The 23,569-nt window shown below is 36.9% G+C and overlaps 1 protein-coding gene across 8 annotated transcripts; it reads right to left on the bottom strand.

Moving 5' to 3' along the window:
* Positions 1–4,727: 4,727 nt before the first annotated feature.
* hnf4b (hepatic nuclear factor 4, beta) lies at positions 4,728–22,393 on the bottom strand. Of its 8 annotated transcripts, none has more exons than XM_079866253.1 (12): positions 22,165–22,299; positions 21,566–21,705; positions 17,943–18,126; positions 15,193–15,287; positions 14,212–14,312; positions 12,852–13,001; positions 12,668–12,755; positions 11,345–11,497; positions 9,203–9,466; positions 7,766–7,885; positions 5,758–5,864; positions 4,734–5,513 (listed from the first exon to the last, which is right to left on the bottom strand). In XM_079866253.1, the coding sequence occupies exons 2-11, from the start codon at positions 21,678–21,680 to the stop codon at positions 5,764–5,766; spliced, it is 1,371 nt and encodes a 456-aa protein (XP_079722379.1). In that variant the 5' UTR covers positions 21,681–21,705; positions 22,165–22,299; the 3' UTR covers positions 4,734–5,513; positions 5,758–5,763. The 8 variants fall into 8 exon arrangements, with proteins under 8 accessions (XP_079722377.1, XP_079722373.1, XP_079722376.1 ...); XM_079866248.1 differs by having other exon boundaries at positions 22,160–22,299; XM_079866252.1 differs by having other exon boundaries at positions 21,566–21,932; positions 22,160–22,298.
* Positions 22,394–23,569: the final 1,176 nt, after the last annotated feature.

Raw genomic sequence — 23,569 nt, forward strand, 5'->3', positions numbered from 1 at the left:
CAGCTGTTTTCTGCCCTTTTGTTTATCTGAAGCATATGAGCATATTTATTCTCCAACAGTTTTTGGCTACTGTGCTGGAATTGCACGCTTAGACAAACTTATGGAAACTGGCTTTTAATACACTCAGATTGAGCTACAGTGACTGGAATGTAATGAATCACAGGGTTAGTCGAACTGTTATTTGCACAATCGCTGTAAAATCTGTTACAGAAGCAGTATGAGGAAGTATTTCATTTACTGAACATTCCCTAAAGCTATAGCAAAAATGGATAAAAAACTTTTTCTTTTTTTTTTTTACAGCAAATTGTCAAGGAATATTAAAACATAAACACCTTATGGCTGATATAATGGGAAACCACTCAAACTCTTATCAATCTACTGATGCCTTTTTTTAAGGCACTGAATCCAGTTCCCACTAATTTCTGACTGTGTCATCATCATTATGGTCATTGCCAGTATATGAAAACATGTACAGTGTGTTTCTTTTATTGAAAATGTATAAGACACATGGCAATTGTTGAGATTTTGTAAGTGCAAAAATAAGTGTACTTCAAAGCATGACAAAAAAGATCAATGTTATGTGTGGTTATTAAGCGCATAAAGACGAGTAATTCACAGAAACAGTCTTTAATCTACAAAACTCACTGGCAAACAGACATAACACACCTTAACATTGACGGAGACGGGACAAAGAGCAACTAGGGGAACTAATGAGCTAATTAACAAACCCGCTGAGAAGCTGGGTCACAGTGAAACAAAACAGAACATAACCCTGACATTTAATTAAAACAATGATTTTAAATGTAATTGAATGCAACATTTCATTTTAAAAGTGCACCTATGTGTGTTTTAAAAAAAAGTATACTTCTTTTTTACTTTTAGATATCTACATGAAATTAATATTAAAACTAATAAATAATGTCACTGACTTGCCAAAAGTAGTGGCAAAATCAAGTTATCCTTCCAGCAGAAACTCACAGGCTCTGCCAATAGTTACAGCAACATCCGAAAAACAAGAAACCTGGTTTTACAGGTTTAACAGAAGCAAGACTTCGGGTCAATAAGTCCAACAGCAATGCTGAAAGACCCGGTCTGTGCTAATGGGGAGTGTGCGGTTTGTCATTTATTCACCCTGTTTTCTGACGACAGCAAAGTCAGGACTGAAGCAGCATGGAAAAGCCCAGAGAAAGGGTTGTGAAAGGCAGCCAGCTGGAAATAAGTGGAGCTCCCAAAGTTCTTGGAGAATGTTGAACGTCTCTTCAACACCAGTCAGCAGCCCTGTACAGCCTTGAAGAAAGAGGTCTCTATCTGCTTGAATGAAACCTGTGGTTCATTCTTAGCAAAAAACAGAATAAACCTTTACAGTAAACGGAAAAACACTTTATTTTGCTGTTGTACTCAAAAGTGATGGCAGGGCGTGGAGAGAATGATACTGGGTGATATAAGGTGTCATATTAGATAGTTTGGATTGTTACAGCAAAAAATAGGAATATTTACTCTTGATTTGTTGAAGAAATTGGTAAAAACCAATGGGTCAAGATTTGGCAGGTAAGCATATTCAAGTTATCCCCTGCTTATGCTGTAACTACATCACTTGGTTAAAAAAGTTTCTTTCTCCATTGAGCGCTGCAGAGAGGACATGTTTGTAAGTCAAAACCCAGAAACGAGTTAGCATTTTAACACTTCCTGTTCCATCGTTCTGCAGTCAATGTTTTTTGTTTTTAATGGGCTTTTGGTTAAATGCCTGAAATAAGGTCTGCGGTTGACACAAGCTCAAGATATATTCACTTTTTTATTCTAAAACATTACATTTATTAGTAATACCCCATTGAGGTTATGTAAAGCTTTTACTTGTCTTGTAAAAGTCTGTTGCTAACAAGTGGCTAAATAGGAGGTTGTCGGGGACATTAAACTCATCACTCACTAGTCGGCTTTTACAGCATTGTTGAGTTTATAATGGTGCTCTTACAAACTATTCTAACTCAAACTTTCACAGAAAGTAAGGGTTGTTAGAGTAGTCAGAAGCTTAATGGTGGTGACGTTGAAGTTATGTGACCGTGCGGTGTAGTTTATTAGATTGTTGAGCTTTTTATTCTGGCAATTGTATTTAGGTTTCAAAATTCATAAAAGTTTGTGATGATTAAATGTTACATATTTTTATGATGAACAAAACTTGTAAGAAGCATACACTTTTGTTTGTCACAGTTTTACAGTCTTTTCTACAGTAACCCAAAAGCCAATGGAAAAATCATGGCCTAAAAATTAATCTTGACAGCCATTCTAGTTATGCATTCTGACCAGTGTTGGGTAAGTTACTCTAAATCCCATTTCAATCTTGACCAGTTCAAACAAAAATACAAGGATAGACATGAAACTGCTCTTTTAATTCTTTAAAATAAATATATAATTGCATAATTCTTGAACTGACCAAAGTATTTAAAGGGAGAAGGTTACATTTTAACATTAGATGTTAAATTTTAATGTTAAATCCACTATAGTTTTACATTGTTTTTAAGGACTACAGCTGGTAGGGACTACCCCGACATTCCTCCCAGGCTAGTGACATCACCAACCTTAAAATTTACATAAACCCCGCCCCCGGGAACACGCAGCCCATGTTGAGAAAAGGAAGAGTTGTTGTAGTAGAGCACATTTGTAAGTCTGTTCAAGCAGTCGCATCTGTCTTTTCACATGCAATACAGTACCTAACACAAATGCAATAGCATGTCACTCTATGCATCTTACAACAGTTCCCACACGAGCGATTTATAGATTATTATGACAGAATATGCTAATCAATGACTTGAAGATAGTTAACTCCACATCAGCAACATAAATGTATCAACTAACCATTCAGAAACCTCCTGTTGCATTCTACATGTTGTCACTTCTTCTTATGTCTCTCCATCATGGTCCGACTCCAGTTTAAACATTTTAGTGCGTGTCTGCGTGAAGTAATCAGAGCTGCTAACACGCACAAGCTCTTGAAGCTCCGCCCTCTGTGCCGGGAGCAGCAGCTCATTTGCATTTAAAGGCACACTTTTTACTGACACTTAAAAAGGGACAAAAACATGCTGTACAAAATGATCTGTGGGGTATTTTGAGCTATAACTTCGCATACACACTCTGGGGGCAACAGAGACTTATTTTACATATTGTAAAAAGGGGCATTATACCACTACCCTGGTAATCCAGAGTTCTCGCGAGAGCACAAGTTGAATTTGCTCAGCGAGTTACTCTGGTGTCGAGTAATGATGCTCATTAAATATGCCCCTCGATCTGAGCTGCACCAATCACATCGGGTTATCTGATATAGGTGTGCCAGAGGCGAGCTAAACAGATGACGACAGCGCTGTGACGTCGAAGTCATTAGTAAACATTGCAAGATGGCTATGGATGAACACCATTTGTTTGAAACGGCTTTGGCCGCTACAATGAACGAGTTAGACTTGGCTTTTTATCTAAAAGAGAAACAGAAGAAGAGTTCTAAAAGAGTTCCTTTGCAAGAAGGACGTTTTTTGCTGTTTTGCCGACCGGATACAGTAAGAGTATAATCAGAGAATGTCTAATAAGGTTAGCTCCGCTGGTAACTGGGGTTTATTGTTGTGATTGGTCGTAGTGTTATCCAATTGCGTGCAGTGAAATTTTCAAATGCACGCTTGGTGCCGCCCCTCGAGCTGGGCGATTTTCATTAGTCGACGCCAGACCATTAATCTTTTAGATTTAGGTCTGGATTCCAGGCTATTATACCACCCCTTTAATGATGGAACCCCAGACAGCAACATAGTGTCGGGCCAGATCCGGGCGGCATCTGGAACATGAGGATTCCATGCGTACCAGATGTGGGCCGAATCTGGGCCGAAACTATGTTGCTGTCTTGGACAGTATTCTAAAGTGCCACTTAATTACCTTATATTTTTTTTATGTTAAAAGCATGAAATTAATAATTATATCTGAATCTGAACTGGATTACAAACAGGCTCTCAAAAGGTTATTACTGCTCACTGACAAAATATGTGACCTACTTACTGCTGTGATAAAATATGTTTTCAGGGAATTCACAGACGTATTTTCCTGTCATGATTTATCATTCTATTATTGCATAAATGCATCTAATTCACAATGCCTACGGAAACACCATAGTAAAACAGTGGCAGTTTTTTTTGATAGCTGCATGGGGACATGTCTTCATAGGTAAGGACATTCTTTTTTTATTAAACTTGATGAAATGAAAACAATGAAAGAATTACTCATCCATTAGCTATGATTAGTTTTGCAAGTGTGTGTCTGTGTGTTTATGAAATCATTGGTTTGACAAAGAAGGTCCTATTGAATAACTGTTAACAAGTGTGGTTCTTACTTATTTGGACAGATCCTCACGTTGTGGCTACTGTTGCCAGGGGGGCAAATATTTCTTGTTCCATCTCTTTATTGATGTATAGCCGCCCACTAAGCCCCTCTGCTGCTGATGAGTCAGATTATCCCACCTGAAATCCTGACCAACACAACTTTAACTTGTTTCTAACCTACTGAGGAATGGAGAAATCCAGAGATTTGCTCTTAAATAACCCGTAACTTCATACACAGGCAATTCAAGAAGTGGAGTGATGGTAAAAATTATGGTAAAAGGCACCTTCTCTGTGATGATCTGAAATTACTTATCTAAAACTACTTAAATGTATTCACATACATTGTACAGTTTTTGTAAGTAAAGTTTTTTTTTTTTTGTATGGGTTAAACTCAATTCATAATTTGTTAAATTGCGAATACTTGATTTAATTGTATATTTGTGGAAAAAAATAAATAATACAATTTTAAAAATAAAACATGAAAGCATAACAATCACCCTTCCTGTCATGGGAAAAGCTTTTGAAAATAGTAAGCATTTGGCGCCCTCTGGTGAATATTTTTAAGTTGGATATTTTTAAGCTTGCTGTTTTTCTAACTTCGTCCTTTTAGTTCCAGTTTAACAATGTAAATTCAAATTTCAATTCAGTGTCATTACTTCAAATAGTAAATTATATGATAAAAATAGTCACTGATATTCACTAAACGTAAGTCTAAGCAAAAGTGCAAAACTTTTTTTTCTGCTAATTTTTAAAACAAATGAGAGACATGTACATGATATTATAACACAACATAGATGTTTAGGTCTAGAAAAAAAGTGATATTTTGAAGTGGAAACCAACCACACAGACCAACTCTCATGTGTTTGACATCTGGTATCTGATTGAACCATGAACCCATGAGAGTTGTTGAATTGTAATGTTTATGTACGCGCCCTGCCATGTCACCTTCCAATAAATTAGACAATCATTTACCAGTGATCTCAATACAAAATACAGCTTGGAGGCTTTTTATTGTCTGTTAATTTTTCACTCACATTAAAAAGTTAACACTGTTAGATTTTAACACAATTATTAAGCAGTTCTCGTTATATGTAAAATACAATGACTCCTCGTCCCCAATTTTAGTTTCTGTGTGCAATGCACATGTGTGTCAGAGGTGAAGGTCTTAAAGGGATGGTTCACCCAAAAATTTTAATTTTGTCATCATTTACAGTTTCTGGTCCCGATTGACTTCCATAGTTTGGTTACCCATATTTTTCAACATATCTTATTTTGTGTTCAGCAGAAGAAAGAAACTCATACAGATTTGGAACAACTTGAGGGAGAGTAAATGATGACAGAATTTTCATTTTTGGTGAACTATCCCTTTAAGTGTATAAAGTTAGTCATGTCTGGATAACCTTTATACATGTGGTTAAAGGCATGTGTGTACAGTTGGCATGTCTGCTGCTTGTCCATGTGTGAAGACCTCAGGTCCAGTGTGTGTGGGTATCAGGGGATCTTCAGACAGACCTGCTGCAGACAAAAGTCACATTAATAATGCAATTTATATGTAATGAAGTAACATTAAAACATGCATTTTCTGTGAAGCTGATTTAAAAACTATATGTATTGTGAAAAACACTATACAAATAAACTTGAACTGAATTAAAGTGAATAACTAATAAGAAGATGCCTATAAATCAGCATTCCATCACTTATTTTGACCAGAGACTAGATTTATTTATGGGAAATTATACAGTGCCAGATTCCACCTGTTCAAGTATACTTATCTGAAAACAAAGATTCTGTGATCGCACAGAGCTATTATACAGAATGACTTCAAAATACTTGTAATGTTGCTCACAAGTCATATTCACTATGTTTATGCACTGTAAGAAAAAATCAGTAGAAAAATGGAAAAGGTACAAGGCCTAAAATGTATGTGAAAGATATTGTATATTGTTTCATTTATACAGTGAAGACTTTGCTGTCATGGTTCATGGATTCATTGACTCATTCTCTCTCCCTGTGTGTGTGTGTGTGTGTGTGTGTGTCCTTGTGGGTGTGTCTGCTGATTGTGCTGATCAGCTCATTAGCGCCAGCTGCGGCTCGTCAGCTCAGCTTTTTAATATCTGTGTATTCCGTCCTGTGTTGTCAGATTGTTTGGTTTCTCTTGTGGTCGAGTCCTGGTCCCGGTCCCCTGTTTTCCTGTTTGGAGTTGTGTCCCTGGCTGCCTGCTCGTTCCTGCGGTGACCCACGGAGGATCGGTTTTGCCCATTGCGTCCCTGCGCTGCCTTGTGCCTGTGTTACGTGCCTCTGTTACCTGCCATCTCCTCGGATTCTGATCCATTCATTCACCACTGTTGTTATTGTTCAATACACAGTCTTTTAACTCGTTACTGAATCCGCCTCTACTTCCAGACATATGCAGTATTATTTTACATTTTATTTCTTTATTTAATTTCTGTATACAGAAATATACCTGAAAACTACTGTTAGACCGACAGTACTTACTACAGTACAGAAAAAAGTGTAAAGCACTGCATTTCATTTGTATTCTATTGTATTTACTTATTAACTCGATTTTCTGTTATTGTATTACTGTTCACTTGTCTTTAAATTATATATTAGTTAGGCTAGTAGGTTTAGCTGTGATATGGTAATTGGAATAGAGGTATTATATATTTTGGAGAATCTTTTGGTGTTATGCTGCCTGTTTTTTCAAAAACAAAACTGGTAAAAAATATTTATGGCCGGTAAATGTGCTTGGCAAAAAAAAGTTAGTCTTTTTTTTTTTAGGCCCTGAACTGGTAATTTTCCGCTATGACATTATCCATTAGATTTACAGACATTTCCTTTAACTCAGGGTTCCTCAAACTCGGTCCTGGAGGGCCGCTGTCCTGCAGAGTTTAGCGGCCCTGCCGGACAGAGTTTGGTGACCTCTGCTTTAACTAAAACACAATCAAAATACAGCTAAAATGCCTATAAAAAGTCCATATGGATAATTCCTTCATATTAACAGGATACTGGCCCCATATATTGGCAAATATAGTAAATAAATCTAACTTTGTGAATTTCACAATTATATATATATATATATATATATAAACCCCAGCTTGAAACACATTGAATTAAACATGAATTTTCAAAGTAGAAAGAAATTATATATATATATATATATATATATTATTATTATTATTTTATTTTTTTACAGTAAGCAGCACCTGATCACTGCTGTAATTGTATGGAAAAGTGCAGCATGGACATTGTGCAAATTATGTTCTTTTGTGTTCCAGAGGTACACAAATCCATCCAGGTTTGGAATGACATGATGCTGAGATGCTAAATGATCTCAGAATTTAGATTTTAGGGTGAACTATCCCTTTAAACTGTATAAGATTGACAGCTGGACTACTCGAGCTTGCAATACTCACAAGAGGGTACAGGAAGGATCACCGATGTGAAGTTATGCATTGGGATATGCTCCGTCAGTATTCCTCTGGAGAGGACAGACTCTGTAGCTGTGCTGAATATGAGTGGCTCAGGATTCGACTCTACAGAAAGACAGAAAAGTTACTGTTTTATTCCATTTCCAACACATTCATACTTTAACTGCAGGTAAGTCAGAAAGAGCCTCAACTCCCTCAGAGTGCTAATGGTGAGTCTTATCTTTAGCTCGAGAGCTTAGACTGAGACAGATGGACTCTGGATTGAGATCTCCTATGGAATCTTAACCAGCTCTGAGTTCAATGAAGTTTATGCTGGAAAAAGTTTACAGTAACTCTCTCCATAATGTCTCAGGACCAGCTCTGCTCACCTAAATCCAAGAGATTATATACAGATCCCAAATCAGCAGTATGGCAACCCTAGACTAGAGGAGAGTTTATGAAATTCTCAGATATCTTAGACTTTTGATTGAACTTTGTCTCAGATGTTTCTCCTAAAATTCCATGGGAGAAATAAACATTTAGGTTTAGGACCATTTCTGACATAGAATATGAGTATAGAGCTAGAAGTGGCATATTTTCAAAAAGAGTACTTAATATGGAAATAATACATATTCTTAAATGAATATATTTAAGTGTGAACAGGCTAAAGTTTTCGGACACTTAATTGCATGTTAATTGCAATCAAATGAACATGTATTATAGTAGTTTCAATTTATATTAAATGCAATTAGCTTCATAATTCTATTGTCTTAGAAATGTGGAATGTATTTATAGTAAACTAAAATATACTTGAATGTCATTTCCATTGAAACTTGTATGTGACTTTTTAAATATATTTGTATTTACACATATGCAATCATGAACTTAGAACATTTTAAATATATTAACTTTAAATGTACTATTGAATAACTCAGTACTTTAAATGTGCTTTAGTCTGCTGGTCAAATTAAAAAATGCACTTAAAAGTGCACTTAAGTGTGTTAAGAAACAGTCAGGCAGGTCTACTCTAAGTAGGCTACACTTAAATGGCTTTTTATTTCATTAATATTATATTATATGCAAGTACAATAAGTTTGAAAAAATAGACATTTAAGATTTGAAGTACACTACAAGTGCATTCAATACAATTAAGCACAAGAATTTGATGAGAAATGAGATCTTCGATTTGTAACTGCAGTCTTTGATCTCACGATAATCTGACCAGTGTCTGCGACATTAATGGAACTCTCTCAATGGAGACAAATCTGAGATTCCTGGTGTACTTTTGTCAGGAGAAAGATCTGGGACGCTTGAGACTTCAGCAAGTGTCTTAATTTGCTCTCCATTTATTCTCACTGCTGGCTAGAAGATATAATTTAGATATTAAAGAGATCTCACTTATGATTGTTCTTTCCTTCGGGACAAAGCCCATTGGTTTTGTACCTGAGGCCGGCAGTGCTTCAGGTCCTCTGGTTGCTTCTTCTCCCAGGAGCATCTCCATCAACAGGCTGTCCACATTGGCTTTGCCCAAGAGACGCATGAGCTGCAGCTGCTCCACCATCTGCCAGGCCACGCTCTGAAGTGTGGTCAGCAACAACAACAGCTCCCCAAACCGCCCTCGCTGCTCACTAGTGGACTCATCCAGCAGCACCTGGGCCTGGAATCGCAGTCGGCGCACTGCCTGAGCGCACTGCAGTCCAGGGCAATCTGAAACACAGATCGGTTGCAAAACAAAGCTCATTGAGAGATGTTTTGTGTTAAACAAAATGTTTAGAGCATGGAATGGATGACAGATTTTTTTATGTGCAGTGTTGGTATTTCTGTGAAAATGTCTTTTGTTATGAGCAACAAACTCAGACAAATTGTTAAAGTCTTTGGACAAATGGCTGGAACTGGTTTAAGGTGGGGAAATCATGCATTCCAACTCATGAATTGAAAGGAAGCCAAAACTTCTGTTCTGAATTCTGTCCAACTCTTTTATGCAGTTGTTTCCTAGCTAACAGGGAATGTGCTCAGAACGATCTGGCAAGGTTCTCTCAAAGTTATGAACAAATGTTCTTCCAGTGATGCTAATAGAACATCCGTTCAGAGTTATCTGGTCTTTAATAATGTTCTCAAAATATTGGCACAAAAACTTTACATCGTTCAAAATAGCAGTATTTTCTTTGCACTAAGTGTAAATATTCTATTTATATACAGTAGCAAATACTATTTGCAACTCAGCATATTGTAGTACATTGCAAAAGAGTATGCAATAACAACATATTCAGTGAATATGATTATATTTATTAACCCTAACCCATAAATGGATGCTAATGGTGGGCAGAGCTAGTGTAAATAGCTGTTGCTGGATATTTGCATTTAGTGCAAACAGACACCCTATTAAATTTTTTAAAGAAAATGTGTTTTGTTTAAAATACTTTTGAGTAGAGAAAGGAAAACAGGCCCCACTTTATATTGTGTCTTTAACTACTATGTACTAACAATTAAATTAATCATTTGGTACAGTGCACTTATTGTGTACATGTTTTTACATTGTGCTTATATTTAAAAATACCTGCACATAATTACATCTATAATCTACTGTATGTAAATCTATAATTACACTATTGACCCTTCCCTTACCCAATAACTCACTCTTAAACCTACCCATACCACCGCTAACCTTACCTGTATCCCACCTCAATAGCAGCACAAGTGTTTTGCAATACAACAAGAACACAATAAGTTCACTGTATCTAAATTTATTTTTTAAGTACAGAGTAAAGACACCTAATATAAAGTGTGACCAGAAAAAGAAGAGAAAATACCTGTAATACAGTATATCTTTAAAGTCCCCCTGTGGTGAAAATCAAGTTTTTAATGTTGTTTATATGCCTATATGGTGTTTTTAATATGGTTTAAGACAGACCATGTGCAAAGTCATAAGTCAATACCATTGCTAAATATTTTCTCCTTAAAACTGCAGTGAAAAAAAGACAAAAAATGCGGTTTGAAATCGCTGGTGTTTCTGACGTCACAAACTACCTTGTAACCAATCACATCAACTTCAACGAGTGGATCTCTGAGCTGGTGTGAGTGAGTGGAGGCGGGGCAAATTTGCATATTCATAGAACCGCGTATGCTAAATGAGGCAAGGGTGTAGAGTTACATTAAAGCTATTTTAAGGCACAAAGGAATTTTGTTTTCAAGGAAAAAATGCTTAAATATGTCATTTTGGTGATCAAAGATGAGTTTTAAGGGGTAAAAAGATTGACTACAGGGTGACTTTAAAAAATCAGGTTTTTAGATTTTTATGTTAAACACATGAAGATAAAAAATTGGCAACCTCTGCTCAAACCAAAGTAAATTAAACAAAGCAATTCTTACTGACCAACCTGGCTCCACTGTTATAATCAGACCTCCAGGCAGGAAAGTCTAGAACTCAACAATCCACACCAGCATGTCCCAGATATTAATAGATTCTCATAAAACATCATGAAACCAAAGACGTCAGTACAACAAATCAGTGCCAGGAACAAGCACAGAAGCTCCTGGCACAGACAGTGTGTTTGACTGGGAACAAAGCGATGATCCCTGACTAACCTGGGGCGAAGAAGACAATGGTTTTGAGACAGACAAATTCTGTGTCTGTGATGTTCAGCTCTTTCAGAGGTCTCACCAGCTCTTCCAAGATACGAGCTGCTACCTTGGACATCTCCTGCTCGGTGCCTCTAAAAGGTATGATGAAGTCGTTTCCTGTACAAACACAGTATAATGACAAATCATGCTCATGTACAAGGTAGCCATTTTTGGGTCATTCAAATGCATTACCTTGTGAGCTCTGTACCTTTTAAAAAATGTATATTCCTATGTTGTCATTAAAGCACATAGGTGTATATTTCAGAAATAGTTCTGGTACTGAAAATGTGTTGATTATAACTTGATCAATTATTTCTAACCCTTTTCCCAATATACACAATATGAATGGCACATTTACAAGTGACCACACACACACACACACACACACACACACACACACACACACACACACACACACACACACACACACACACACACACACACACACACACACACACACACACACACAGGGCCCTATTTTAACGATCTAAGCGTATGGTATAAAGCGCACGGCGCAAGTGCACTTAGGGTATGTCCAAATCCACTTTTGATAGTTTAACGACGGGAAAAATGGTTTTCCCTATTCTCTTAATGAGTAATGAGTGTGTTTTGGGTGTAACATGCAATAAACCAATCAGAGTCTCATCTCCAATTCCCTTTAAAAGCCAGTTGCGCTCGCGCCTTGTCGGATTCGCAATTTACATGGCAGAATGCAAGTGGAAAAACTGAACGATTCTCTAGCGAGGAAATGGATCTGCTTGTGTGCGAGGTTAAAGCGCGCGAGCAGACCATCTACAGGACAAGCCGGATTCCACCATATCTTTATGCACACAATATTAATCTTTTACATTGTAATACTTTTATTTTTAATGTTTGGCATGTTTATATGCTGCTGTACCTCCCTGTGTGTGTGATAAGCAGAGAGTACGCGTTGTGGACCCGCCTATATAGGCGCACATTACTAACGCGCCCTTTAAATACCCAAAAAATACTGTGCCATTGACTTTAGACCAGGATTTTGTTGGTCAATTGCACAGTCTATTTCAGTTGCCTCAAAATAGCAATGCGCCAACAATGCGCCCGATCACACCTCGTTTTCAGACCAGCACATCAATGGGTGCACTGATGGGTGCAAATACATTTGCTATTTAAACAACGGCACAGGATGTGAAAATGATAACTGCATCAGGCTGAAACTAGCAAAAAACACTTAAAAAACACACACACACACACACACACACACACACACACACACACACACACACACTCACTCACTCACTCACTCACCCAGCAGGATGATGTCATTGTAGGGAAGTGAACGTCGTGCCACCCCTAAGATGAGGTGCTCTGCAGAGTGAGCCCTCAACAGCGCCACCTGCACACACACGTCAACATACAAGACACTTGGTGCCTGCCATATACAAGAAGTGATAGCTCATGATCAAACAAACACAGTTGGGAACAGGCCTACCCTGTCATCCACCGATAGCTCACAGAATTCAGGGATACGCTTGGCCCACTCCACTAGGAGGAGGAGCTGCTGTTTCATGGACTCACACACATCACCCACGCAGGCGATCTTCTTGCTGTCGATGTCCCTCATGAGATTCTGGGAGGGGTTCTGTAGACAGCAGAATAAGTACAGTTAGTGGATAAAACCATAAACTGAAGCTGAAACAACTCAAGAAGCAAAATGTATGAGGTAAATAAGTGGTTCTCAACCTTTTTGGCCCGGTATACACCTGGTATTAAGATGCGTTTTGGTCGATCGGATCACAAGTGGACGATAAATAAATACAGGTGTAAACGGGGTCTAAAACGTTTTGAGCTTGTCCACTTTCGACCTCTTCCAGAGGTAGTGGAAAACGCATTCAACCGAATTGCTATTGTAGTGTAGACATGTGGTCGAATGTGTTAAATAGCCACAAAAGACCGTCTACTCTCCACCTACTGACCTAATGCATAAACCTTATGGGAAGCGCTCTAGCCAGATGGGATTTAAACTTTGTTGGTTTGGTTTGAAGATGGAAAACGTATCAAACACAATGTTCTCTCACCATTCCTGATTACACAGCGTTCAGTGTGGTCTTACGGCTGTCAGAGCAGAAACGAAAGCTGCTGCTCTCCGTGTGTTTTTCTGTTGTCTCTGGTCGTGTTCATATGTAAATTACGTGAGCTTATTTCGTCCATTAGATCGAAAGATCTGAAAAAGCCCATACCCGCACGCACATAGACCCTCCCCTCGAAGAAATCAGGACAGAAGTGGTTGAAAGTGGACAAAAGAGACGGATTAAAACACCAGGTATGTGTCTTTTCATCTACTTGTGATCCGATCGACCAAAACACATCTTAATACCAGGTGTAAACAGGGCCTTTGACTCAACTCTAGTTGCCTCAACTCAGGCACTCTAGTTCTAGTTTTGTTTTCAAATCTTATTTTAATCTGTGAACACTCCTCGTTTCTGTAAATTAAAATTAAATGAATTAAAAAATTTAAATAATTAAACTTCAGATTTCCAGATGGTTTAGGAGATGAATGGTCTTCAGTGTTCATACTCTTTTTAACCAATGTTACATCAAGACAGTTGTTGAGAAGTGATTTTTAGAAGTTTTAGCTTATTTTCATGCTTGTTTTGTCCATTTTAAGTCATGGGGTCACCTTGAAATGTTGTTGAGGCCTCCTAATCGTTGTCTCACTTAAATAGTGGTTAGGTTTTATCATTTTATTCAATACATATAAGGTATTGTAAGGTATTAAAGTGTGTTTTGAAAGAAAGGAATATTGTTCACAAATGTGAATGTTTTGAAAGTAAGTTGATCAGAAAGCTCACCTGAGTGAAAGCCTCTGCCTGCATCAGCACATCAATGGTGAGAGTGCCCATGGCTTGGCCTTCTCTACGACAGCTGATACGGTCGCGCTCATTCTGAACAGCTAAGAGACCAGTGAAAAATGATGATAGCAATTTACCAGTGTTTCCTTATAGAAAACAGATACTGTCACAGTGTAACACCGGAAAAGAACTTTGCATTTAATATTATTAAACTGCAATTAATATAATTGAATACATTTCATTTTATTGCACTTAACATGCAATTGAGTGTATGAAAACATTACATTCAGATTGTACTTAAATATATTATTTTAAAGTATGTGATTTCTGTAATAATTACTTTTTTTAAAACTATGAGACAAGGGCTTTTTACAAGGGCAGGTATTGTGTTTATACAGTTAACTATATACCTTTTTTCAATATTAATCTGAAGAACAGTCCTGCCCAAAACAAAAAGAGTAGTAAGTACTATTTATTAGATCTTTTCAGATACCATCAGGTAGATCACTCAATGTTACTGTATCTCTGGAGCTGTGTTACTTTTTTTTTTAAATGGATGCAGCTTCATCCTTCGGACAGTACATTCTCTATTCCAATAAATGGAAAGGACAAAGGACATTAGCCATCACTGTGAAACTTTAACAAGATGTCTTAGGCTCATGCATGGAGCAGACCAATACATTTCTAAAGATTTTAATCAGTGGCCCAGATACTTTTATATTGTTTCTTTGCTTTTCACCTTGACAGTATATTAAAATTTATATGATGGTTTTGGGAATTGCCTTATTGTAATAGTTTGAGCTCACCCAATAGTTCAATATCTTGAATTCACAGAGGTATGCAGACATTCATAAGTATTGGGATAAGTCCAAAAACTCAATTAGTTTATATGTAGGCCTAGTCCAGATCTGTGACCTTGAAGAAAGCCTTTAAACTCTGCATCATAAACTAAAATGAAATTGACTTTTCTCATACTTTTACCTTCTTTCCTCATGCCGGCTCTGAAACACTTTCGAAGTCTGCAATATCGACATTGGTTTCTTTTGTCTTTGTCCACCACACACTGCCTGCTGAACCTTCAAACAAAGAAAGACAGAAATACATAGGCTACTATAATTCTCACATTTGAAGAGATCCAATGAAACACTTCAGGTCATGCTCTTCCAGCTTCTGATGAAGGTGTTTTTTTAATATAAGACATAGACAATATGTGTCAGTCAACTCCTGTGGAGCTGTGAAATTACATTTGTGTTATAAGCTCTGACATCAACTTCTGTTGTATAGGATTGCATATATAGAGAAATTGTATATAATATACACTTCAGTAACGTTAAAACAAGGTCTTATTTGTGAGCTAAACAGAGAGCAATGTATTTACAAAAAATAATAATTTATTAATCTTTGTTAATGTTAAAAATACAATTGATCATTTGTACATGTAGTGCACAGTAACTAATATTAACAAATTATCCACCCGGTTTCACAGATGAGACTTAAGATAGTCTCAGACTAAAATGCATTATTGAGCTGTTTTAACTGAAAGCAACTTGCACTGACACATCTTAAAATATTAAAGTATTACAAGTAATTGTATTACAATTGTAAATATTACAATATTACAAGTATTGTTTGGTCTCAAGATGCACAACAGTAATGTTTCTAAGAAATGTTTATAAAAGCTACTTAAATGTCCAAAAAATTGACCTAAGGCCTAATCCTGGAAACTTAATCTAAGCCCTGTCTGTGAAACTGGGCCACAGTTTTTTTTATTTTTTATATTAAAAATATATTAGCACATGTTTAAGTTAAAATAAACTAATAGTAATATATGTTGTTGAAGGATTGTTCAGTACATGTTTACTAATGGAGTTAACAAAAAATAACAAATGAAACCTTATTGTAAGTGTTACCCCCATTTGTATTGGTTGTATTTCAACATTAATTTAATGCATAGCCTATATTATGTATAATCTGTATTATTGTAAATTATATTTTGTGAAGGAGAAAATGCTATTAATATTTTTATTGGTTGATTTTAATTCTGCTTTCTTAAATTATGAATTCTTTTCCTTATAAAGGTAGCCTACAACGTAACATTTTTGTTCAAAATTAACAACATTTAAATAAGGAGTCAATACATCATCAGTCATTTTTTAATCGTGTTTTCTGATTCATTAAGCCTATTATAAGTGTTTATTTTGCGTACATGCGTCATTCGCGTGTGTGTCTCGTCAGAAAGAAGTTGCTCAGGCTACTTTGACGCTTGTATGGTGTGGGAGTTGCATAGTTGTCACAACCAGCGAGAAGGTTGACATGAAGCACGCTAATTCTTAAACCTTCGGGAGATCACCTGTTTTAAACAAACGCCGAACAGGGGAGAGTCTGCTGGCAAAGAGAGAACGCGACAGAGCTCGAAATAAAACGAGAATCAATCAACAGTCGGCGCAATGGCTCGGCGAGAACTGAGGGATTTGAAATGTTGTAAAAGCGACGAGGAGATGACATTTCTATTACTCGACAGGTTAGTACGGCATTTTCTCAAACAGTGTTTGTTGTAAAGCATCATTGTGAAGGGCCATATCATTATGATTCTAGGTTACTGGTATTTTTTTAAGTACCTTGTTGTTTATTAATGGTACAGTAACATCTTCAGCTAGTCAGCTTGAGATCCTTTCCATAAACCTAGGACTTGTAAACATTTAATAATAATGAGCAGTAGGATAACCATATTCATCCGCACAGTCACGCAGAGCCGAAGCACAACCAAAACAACATTCTTTTTCAAAATACATGCATTTTTTTTTTAACTTCAAAAAGGGCCATAGTGTACCTTTAGTGGGGTGGTATAATGCCCTTTTCACAAGATGTAAAATAATTCTTTGATGTCCCCAGAGAGTGTGTGTGAAGTTTTAGCTCAAAATACCCCACAGATATAGCATGTTAAAGTTGTCCCTTTTTGAGGGTGAGCAAAAACACACTGTTTTTGTGTCTGTCTCTATAAATGCAAATGAGCTGCTGCTCCCGGCACAGAGGGCGGAGCTACAACAGCTTGTGTCCTTTTACCTCACACAGACATGCAGTGAAAATTTCAAAAACTTTTAGCCTTTTATGTTCAAACCGAAGTCAGAAAGATGGAGAGTCTCAAGAAGAAGTGACAACATGTAGACAACATTTCTGAATGGTTAGTTGGTGAATTTATGTAGCTTATGTGTAGTTATTTTCTAGTCATTGATTAGCATATTCTGTCTTGATAATCTACAAATTGCGTTTCCGGGGGCGGGGTTTATGTAAATTTTAGGGTTCATGATGTCACCCGGTCGTGTAGTCCCTACCAGCCGTTTGTTGTAGTCCTTAAAAAGCAATTTCTTTAAAATAAAATATCTCCCTTTGTTTTGAACTTTGAGCATTGTAACTTTGCAGATGTTGTTTATGCTCAAACAGCAACATTACACACTAACTTGAGTTAGAAAAGTGAAATCATATTCAACCACCCCTTTAAATTCAGTGAAGGCCTGGGTCACAGCCAATGTCTATGTGATCCACACTGGCTGGCTTTCATTGTGGTCTCAATAAGTAACAGATAACAAACAGTATCTGAAATCTTAATTCATCTCAAAAGTGGATTTTCAAACCCTTCTATTGGTTACTACACTAGCAGGTTTAGAGATGAATTAAAAATGAATGGTAAGTGTGTAAAGCGGACAGTTATGAATCTGAAGGTGAATTCTCACCTGCATGTGTAGGCATGGTTCTTGCGGACACTCCTTCTAAAGAAGCCCTTGCAGCCATCACAGCTGGAAGCACCATAATGTTTTCCTGTAGCTCTGTCTGCACAGATCGCACAGAGATTCATGCTGCTCTGCTGCGGCGCAGGCACTGCGACTGATGGAGGTGCATGGCCTGGTATTAGTGGATCTTCGTTGGAAAAAGAGTGGAGAAAACAGATTTTGATGTATGAAATATCAGCTTAACTACATTTAAAGTACTGTTCAAAAGTTTGGGTTCTGTAATTTTTTTGAAAGAAGTCGAAGCTTACCGAGGCTGCATTTGTTTGAGAAAAAACAAACAAAAAAACAGTAATATTGTGAAACATTAGGCTATAGCAATTTAAAATAACTGTTTTCTACTTTAATAGGCCTATATTCAAAAATGTGATGGTAAAGCTGAATTTTCTGCATTATTACTCCAGATAGTTCACCCAAAAATGACAATTCTGTCATACTCACCCTCATATCTTTTCAAACCCGTATACTTTCGTTCATCTTCGGAACACAAATGAAGATCTTTTTGATGAAATTGAGATCTTTCTGTCCCTCCATTGACAGCTACACAACTACCACTTTGACGCTTCAAAAAGTTCATAAAGAGATCGTAAAACTAATCCATATGAATAGTCCAAAATTTCTGAAGAGATGCCATCGCTTTATATGATGAACAGATTGGCTTTTATTTACATATAAACATTCATCAAGTCACACATCTGTTGTCATAAACGAAGCTCAAGCATGTTCGCTTGACACGCGAGAACCAATGAGGTTTGTTCTCGTGTTACGCAGCACGTTTGAGCTTCAGCAAGAACCAATGAGGTTTGTTCTCAAGCGTCAAGCAGGTTCAGTTGAGCTTCTGCTTATGTTCGCTGATCAATGTTTATATGTGAATAAAAGTTCAATTAAATCTGAATTAAAGCTGTTCATTGTAAGCGACTGAGTCTCTTCAGAAAATGTGGACTGAACTCCATTCACATGGATTAGTTTTACAATCTCTTCATGAACTTTTTGAAGTGGTAGTTGCGCAGCTGTCAACGGAGGGACAGAAAACTCTCAGATTTCATCAAAAAGATCTTCATTTGTGCTTCGAAGATGAACAACAGTCTTTAGAACAGGGTTTGGAACGACATGAGGGAGAGTAATTAATGACAGAATTTTCATTCTGGGGAAAAATATCCCTTTAATATATTTAATACTTTTAAACACTTTGCACACATTTTCTATCAGCTAAACAGCAAAATAGTGAATCTGGTTGTTGGAGGCTTTCTGTAGCAATTTCTGTGAAGTGGAAAACTGAATGGATCCAGTGGTCTAAATTTGACCGTCTAATTGAGTTTGTCTGTGTATAATCAGTAATTATCACAGAGCTCTTTACTCAAAGGCAAATCTATACAGATTAATCTTGTCTGTGTATTTCTTCATGTAACGCAGGGGTCTTTAACCTTTATTTATGCAAATTAAATATTCATTATTGATGTACAGTCACATATGCACATTTCATTTTAATTTTACTTAAAGTTGATGAAACCAAAGTTGTGATTGTCTTGCGTATTGTATTGTATTGTGACATATATCTGAGATAAATTGCTTCTCGAACATGAAAAAATGTGTGGGTCCATGGGAAATTGATTGGATGATTGGATGCTTGTGGTTTGCTATTGGTGGATCTCATGTGAGCGACAGGTTGTCCCGCACTCGTGCTATTAAACACATCATCAGAGAAGAGATAAAAAAATAAAACCTGTGTGATTTTCATAGTGACAATAACACTGAACTTATCTGAACTTTAGCCTCATAACTATATTTTTGGTTGTAGTTAACAATATTGCATTTTTTTTTTTTCTACATTTGAGACTGAGATTGAGATAATTGGCAGTCCCCTTGTACAGACACCTGATGTAAATGATTGCAATTTTTAATCAGCGGAGGAAATGTGTCCAATAACCCAGTGGGTCATCCGCTCCGAGTCAGAGTGTCTGTACTTATTACTTTGCGAAAGAGAAACTCCATTTAATTAAACGGGTCAGTGAAAAGACTCAGTCTACATCTATTTCCTAGGTAATTTCGCAGTGTTAGCTAAAATTTAATTCAATTCCCTCATGTGTTGCATTAAATCGGGCTCTGTATTTGATTGCCACCAGTTTGCATCCCAAGCCAGTGAACGTCACATCTTCACTTAGGCGATGCAGGAATAAAGCCTAATGTATGCAAATAATAACCTGCACTTTAAACCCACTCAGAGAGGTAATATCCTCTAACATACAGAACGCCTCTGGGTTCAAAGGCCAGTTATATTATATTAAGAGTCTGCAACGCTTCTGGCACCCACGCATGTGTGCTTTGGTAAGATGGATCCAGTATATCTGAATCAGCAGCGCTTCTAATGATTATAGAAAATGAGATTATAATGGAAAGCAGGAACAGGTTGAAGTGGTGTGTGTACAGGCTTTTGAAAAGTCCTCTTATGGCCAGCTAGTAATTGAAATAGCAGCATCTCATGCTATAGGGCCTAATGTCATTGTGAAGTTACTTTTAGTGCCCTGCTCTGTGAGCAAATGGCCTAAACACTCAAGTATGGAAGAGTTTAAAAATGAGAATGGTTAAACACATGCTCTACTTGGCTTGCATTACAGTTCTCCATGTTCATTGGCAGCAGACATGCATACAAACTGCTGACAGACCGCTTTTAAACATTTATCTTTGTGTTTATGTTTTAAGTCAGCCGTGCATGTAGTGTATATGCAACTCAAATGCAATATCAATCATATTCAAACAAGTCTCCCCTGCTGAAAAGGCCAACTTTGCTGGTCAACAGGATAAATTGTGTTTTGGAAGCTGGTCACGAGAATGGGATATGGTGCACCAGGATAAGTCAATGACAGGGCACTTATGTTTTTTTATCTATCAATTATTATTATTATTTTTTTTTTTCAAGAATGTCAGGGCAAATGTCCTGATATCATAATGAAGAAAATGCCTCATTAAAATAATTATATTCTAGTTTTTTTAATTTTTTATATTATAATGATGAATCCTAGAGAGAACCATTGAAGACCCTCATGACTGTATGTCAAGGACAATACGCCTTTTAATAAAATATAAATACAATATTTTAACTTTTTAACATGTCAAGGCAAGATTAGTTCAGGTATGAAAATGTCATGTGATGGCCAAAACCTTTATTGATATGATATTCATTAATAATCCATGATATTTATATAATAAATACATTTTACCTTGAAAAATGTCATTCAAAATACATTAAAATTGGTACAAAGGTTTTTCAAGACCATATAAAACCAACAGGAATACAAATAATACATTTCTAAAGAATTTTCTAAAGATATTTCCTTTACTTTGTCATGGACCCAACTAACTAAACCAGCTAGACTTCCTTGATTCATTAGAGAGACCATGCAGGTTTACATGGTTAAGCTGGTTCACCAGCACTAACCAGCATTAACTAGCACAGATGGCCTTTTCAACAGGGTCTTCAAGCATAGAACAAGACTTGTCTTCAGAATTCATCACTGTTATTTTGCGTCAATAACTGGGTAATGAGTCAGCAGACCAAAGGTTAGACGTACCTGTTTGTACAGGGAGAACACGAAGACCGTCAAACTCTAGCATGGTGAATGTAGGGTCCAGGGTTATTCCATAGTCGGTTACGCTCAGGTCGAGTGAAGTCCCAGAGATCTTCATGGTAAAGTCTGGATTCGGCCTGTATCTGAGAATCAACAGCACACTGTAAAGCTCACTAGACTTTCACTCAGCGGCTTTTTGAGTCCATCCGAGCTTGTAAGCACTTCAGCCTCAGCATATCATAGTGCTCTATTACTTTGCCCTTCCTTGTAAATGGACTTCAAATGTTGGAATCGCATAGATGTCTCCCAGAGATCATTGTTCAGCCATACGTTGCCCGCATCCGGGACTGAAGTGGAGCGCTTTGATTTACTGAGGAAACAGTAATTAATGTCCAAGACTCATCAGAGCTAGACTGATAGACAGGCTGAGATTTTGCCAAATGTCTATGTGTTTGCTGTTCTCTTATCAGTGTAGAGGGAATCATAAAGGGGAGGGTTCTAGTACACATGACTCACTTTTCAGTGGGAAATTATATCAAGCTCATATGTATCAGCATAGTGTTGATGGTTTATTTGCTTTGAGTATAAAAGACGCACCTTACCATGAGTAGAACAGAGGCCGACAGCAGGATCGCAGGCGTTGTGTGAACTTGTTAAGTGCGCGTAGTGTTTTGGTGGCCCGATGCCCATCTTCTTTCTTCAAGAGAAAAGAAGCCAGTAGCTTTTATTTTTAAACTTTGCCCTTTTGGTACATTTGCTATCAGGTCAATGGTGCTATTGATCAAAGGCAGCATGATAACATGTTATTGAGTTACATTCCTTCTCTTGTGCCACATTAAAATTGGATCACATTGCTGGTGATAAAATAAGATCAACTTGAGCTCTTTCACCATAATTGTATTAGGCCTAGCTATCAACTAAATCAATAAGAAAACTATTCAAAAGTATTTGGATATTTAAATGTGCAGTACGTTTTTGGTTATATTTATCTCTTATTCTTCTAAATGGGACCATTGGTTTTGGATTTATTCTGACACCTATTGGTCTTGTTTAATAGTTGCTGCTAGTGTTGCCAGGTTTTGCTAGAAAATAAGTGAACTGATCTGAGAAAAAAAAAAAAAAGCCCCAAATAAGCAACCCCTGGTTTGTGGGGGAAGTTTGTGGCATACACACATAACATAGTCTACACTATTGAAAGAAAAAGCCTTTTTTTCTTTGTGTGTAAAACCTCTTGTGGTGGATTCCATGGATATTCTATGTGTAACCATATATATATATATATATATATATATATATATATATATATATATATATATATAAACATGTTTAAGAGTGTAGGGAATCCATACACACCCCTTTGAAAGGAAGTGTGTTTTAGTTTTCTATGTTCTGCCAAAAACATTGTTTTTGTTCCTTTCAAAAAAGTCCTCCAACACCATAATGCAAGGTATTTCAGAACCAAGCGACCATCTCATCGTGACAAATGCACTGGATTAAAAATGGTGAATTTATTGTCCTCAAAACTCTTAAGACATAAATTTAGTCACTTTATTTTCAGCAATTTTTAGTGACTTCTTGAAAAAAGAATAATAATAAAAAAACAAGCCCCAAATCACTAATAATAAGCAGACTTGGCAACACTGGTTGCTGCCACTTCACATCGAAACGGTTTGTTAATCTTTTGTTTTATTTGTTTTATTTTTTCCCCATCTAAAGCTACACACGTCCATATTAATGTTGGATCATATCTCATCAGTATGAAGCAGCTGTCGAATGATTGGTCATCGAATGTACATGCTCTGTGATATGTTGCAGCATTAAGTTTGTAGTATTACGTTTGCTTGTTATATTGTTTGATTCTTTTCTTCTTCTTGTGAATGGCAGTGAAGTGGCACAGCTGACGCTGGTAGATCACATGCCCATATATGAAGTGTCATAGCAGAGGTGTAGTTCATCACATTAATCATGAATATGTTCCACAGACATTTGTAGTTACATCAGTGTGCA

The sequence above is a fragment of the Squalius cephalus genome, assembly GCF_949319135.1.
Source record: "Squalius cephalus genome assembly, chromosome: 3".
Taxonomy (NCBI): Eukaryota; Metazoa; Chordata; class Actinopteri; order Cypriniformes; family Leuciscidae; genus Squalius; species Squalius cephalus.

What these genes read in the sequence shown, in the direction of transcription:
- hnf4b (XM_079866247.1), bottom strand. An exon ending in AGCCGGCATGAGGAAAGAAG is followed by an intron (nt 14,313 to 15,192) that starts GTAAAAGTATGA and finishes CTGGTCTCTTAG; the next exon opens with CTGTTCAGAATGAGCGCGAC. An exon ending in AGGCAGAGGCTTTCACTCAG is followed by an intron (nt 13,002 to 14,211) that starts GTGAGCTTTCTG and finishes TGCTGTCTACAG; the next exon opens with AACCCCTCCCAGAATCTCAT.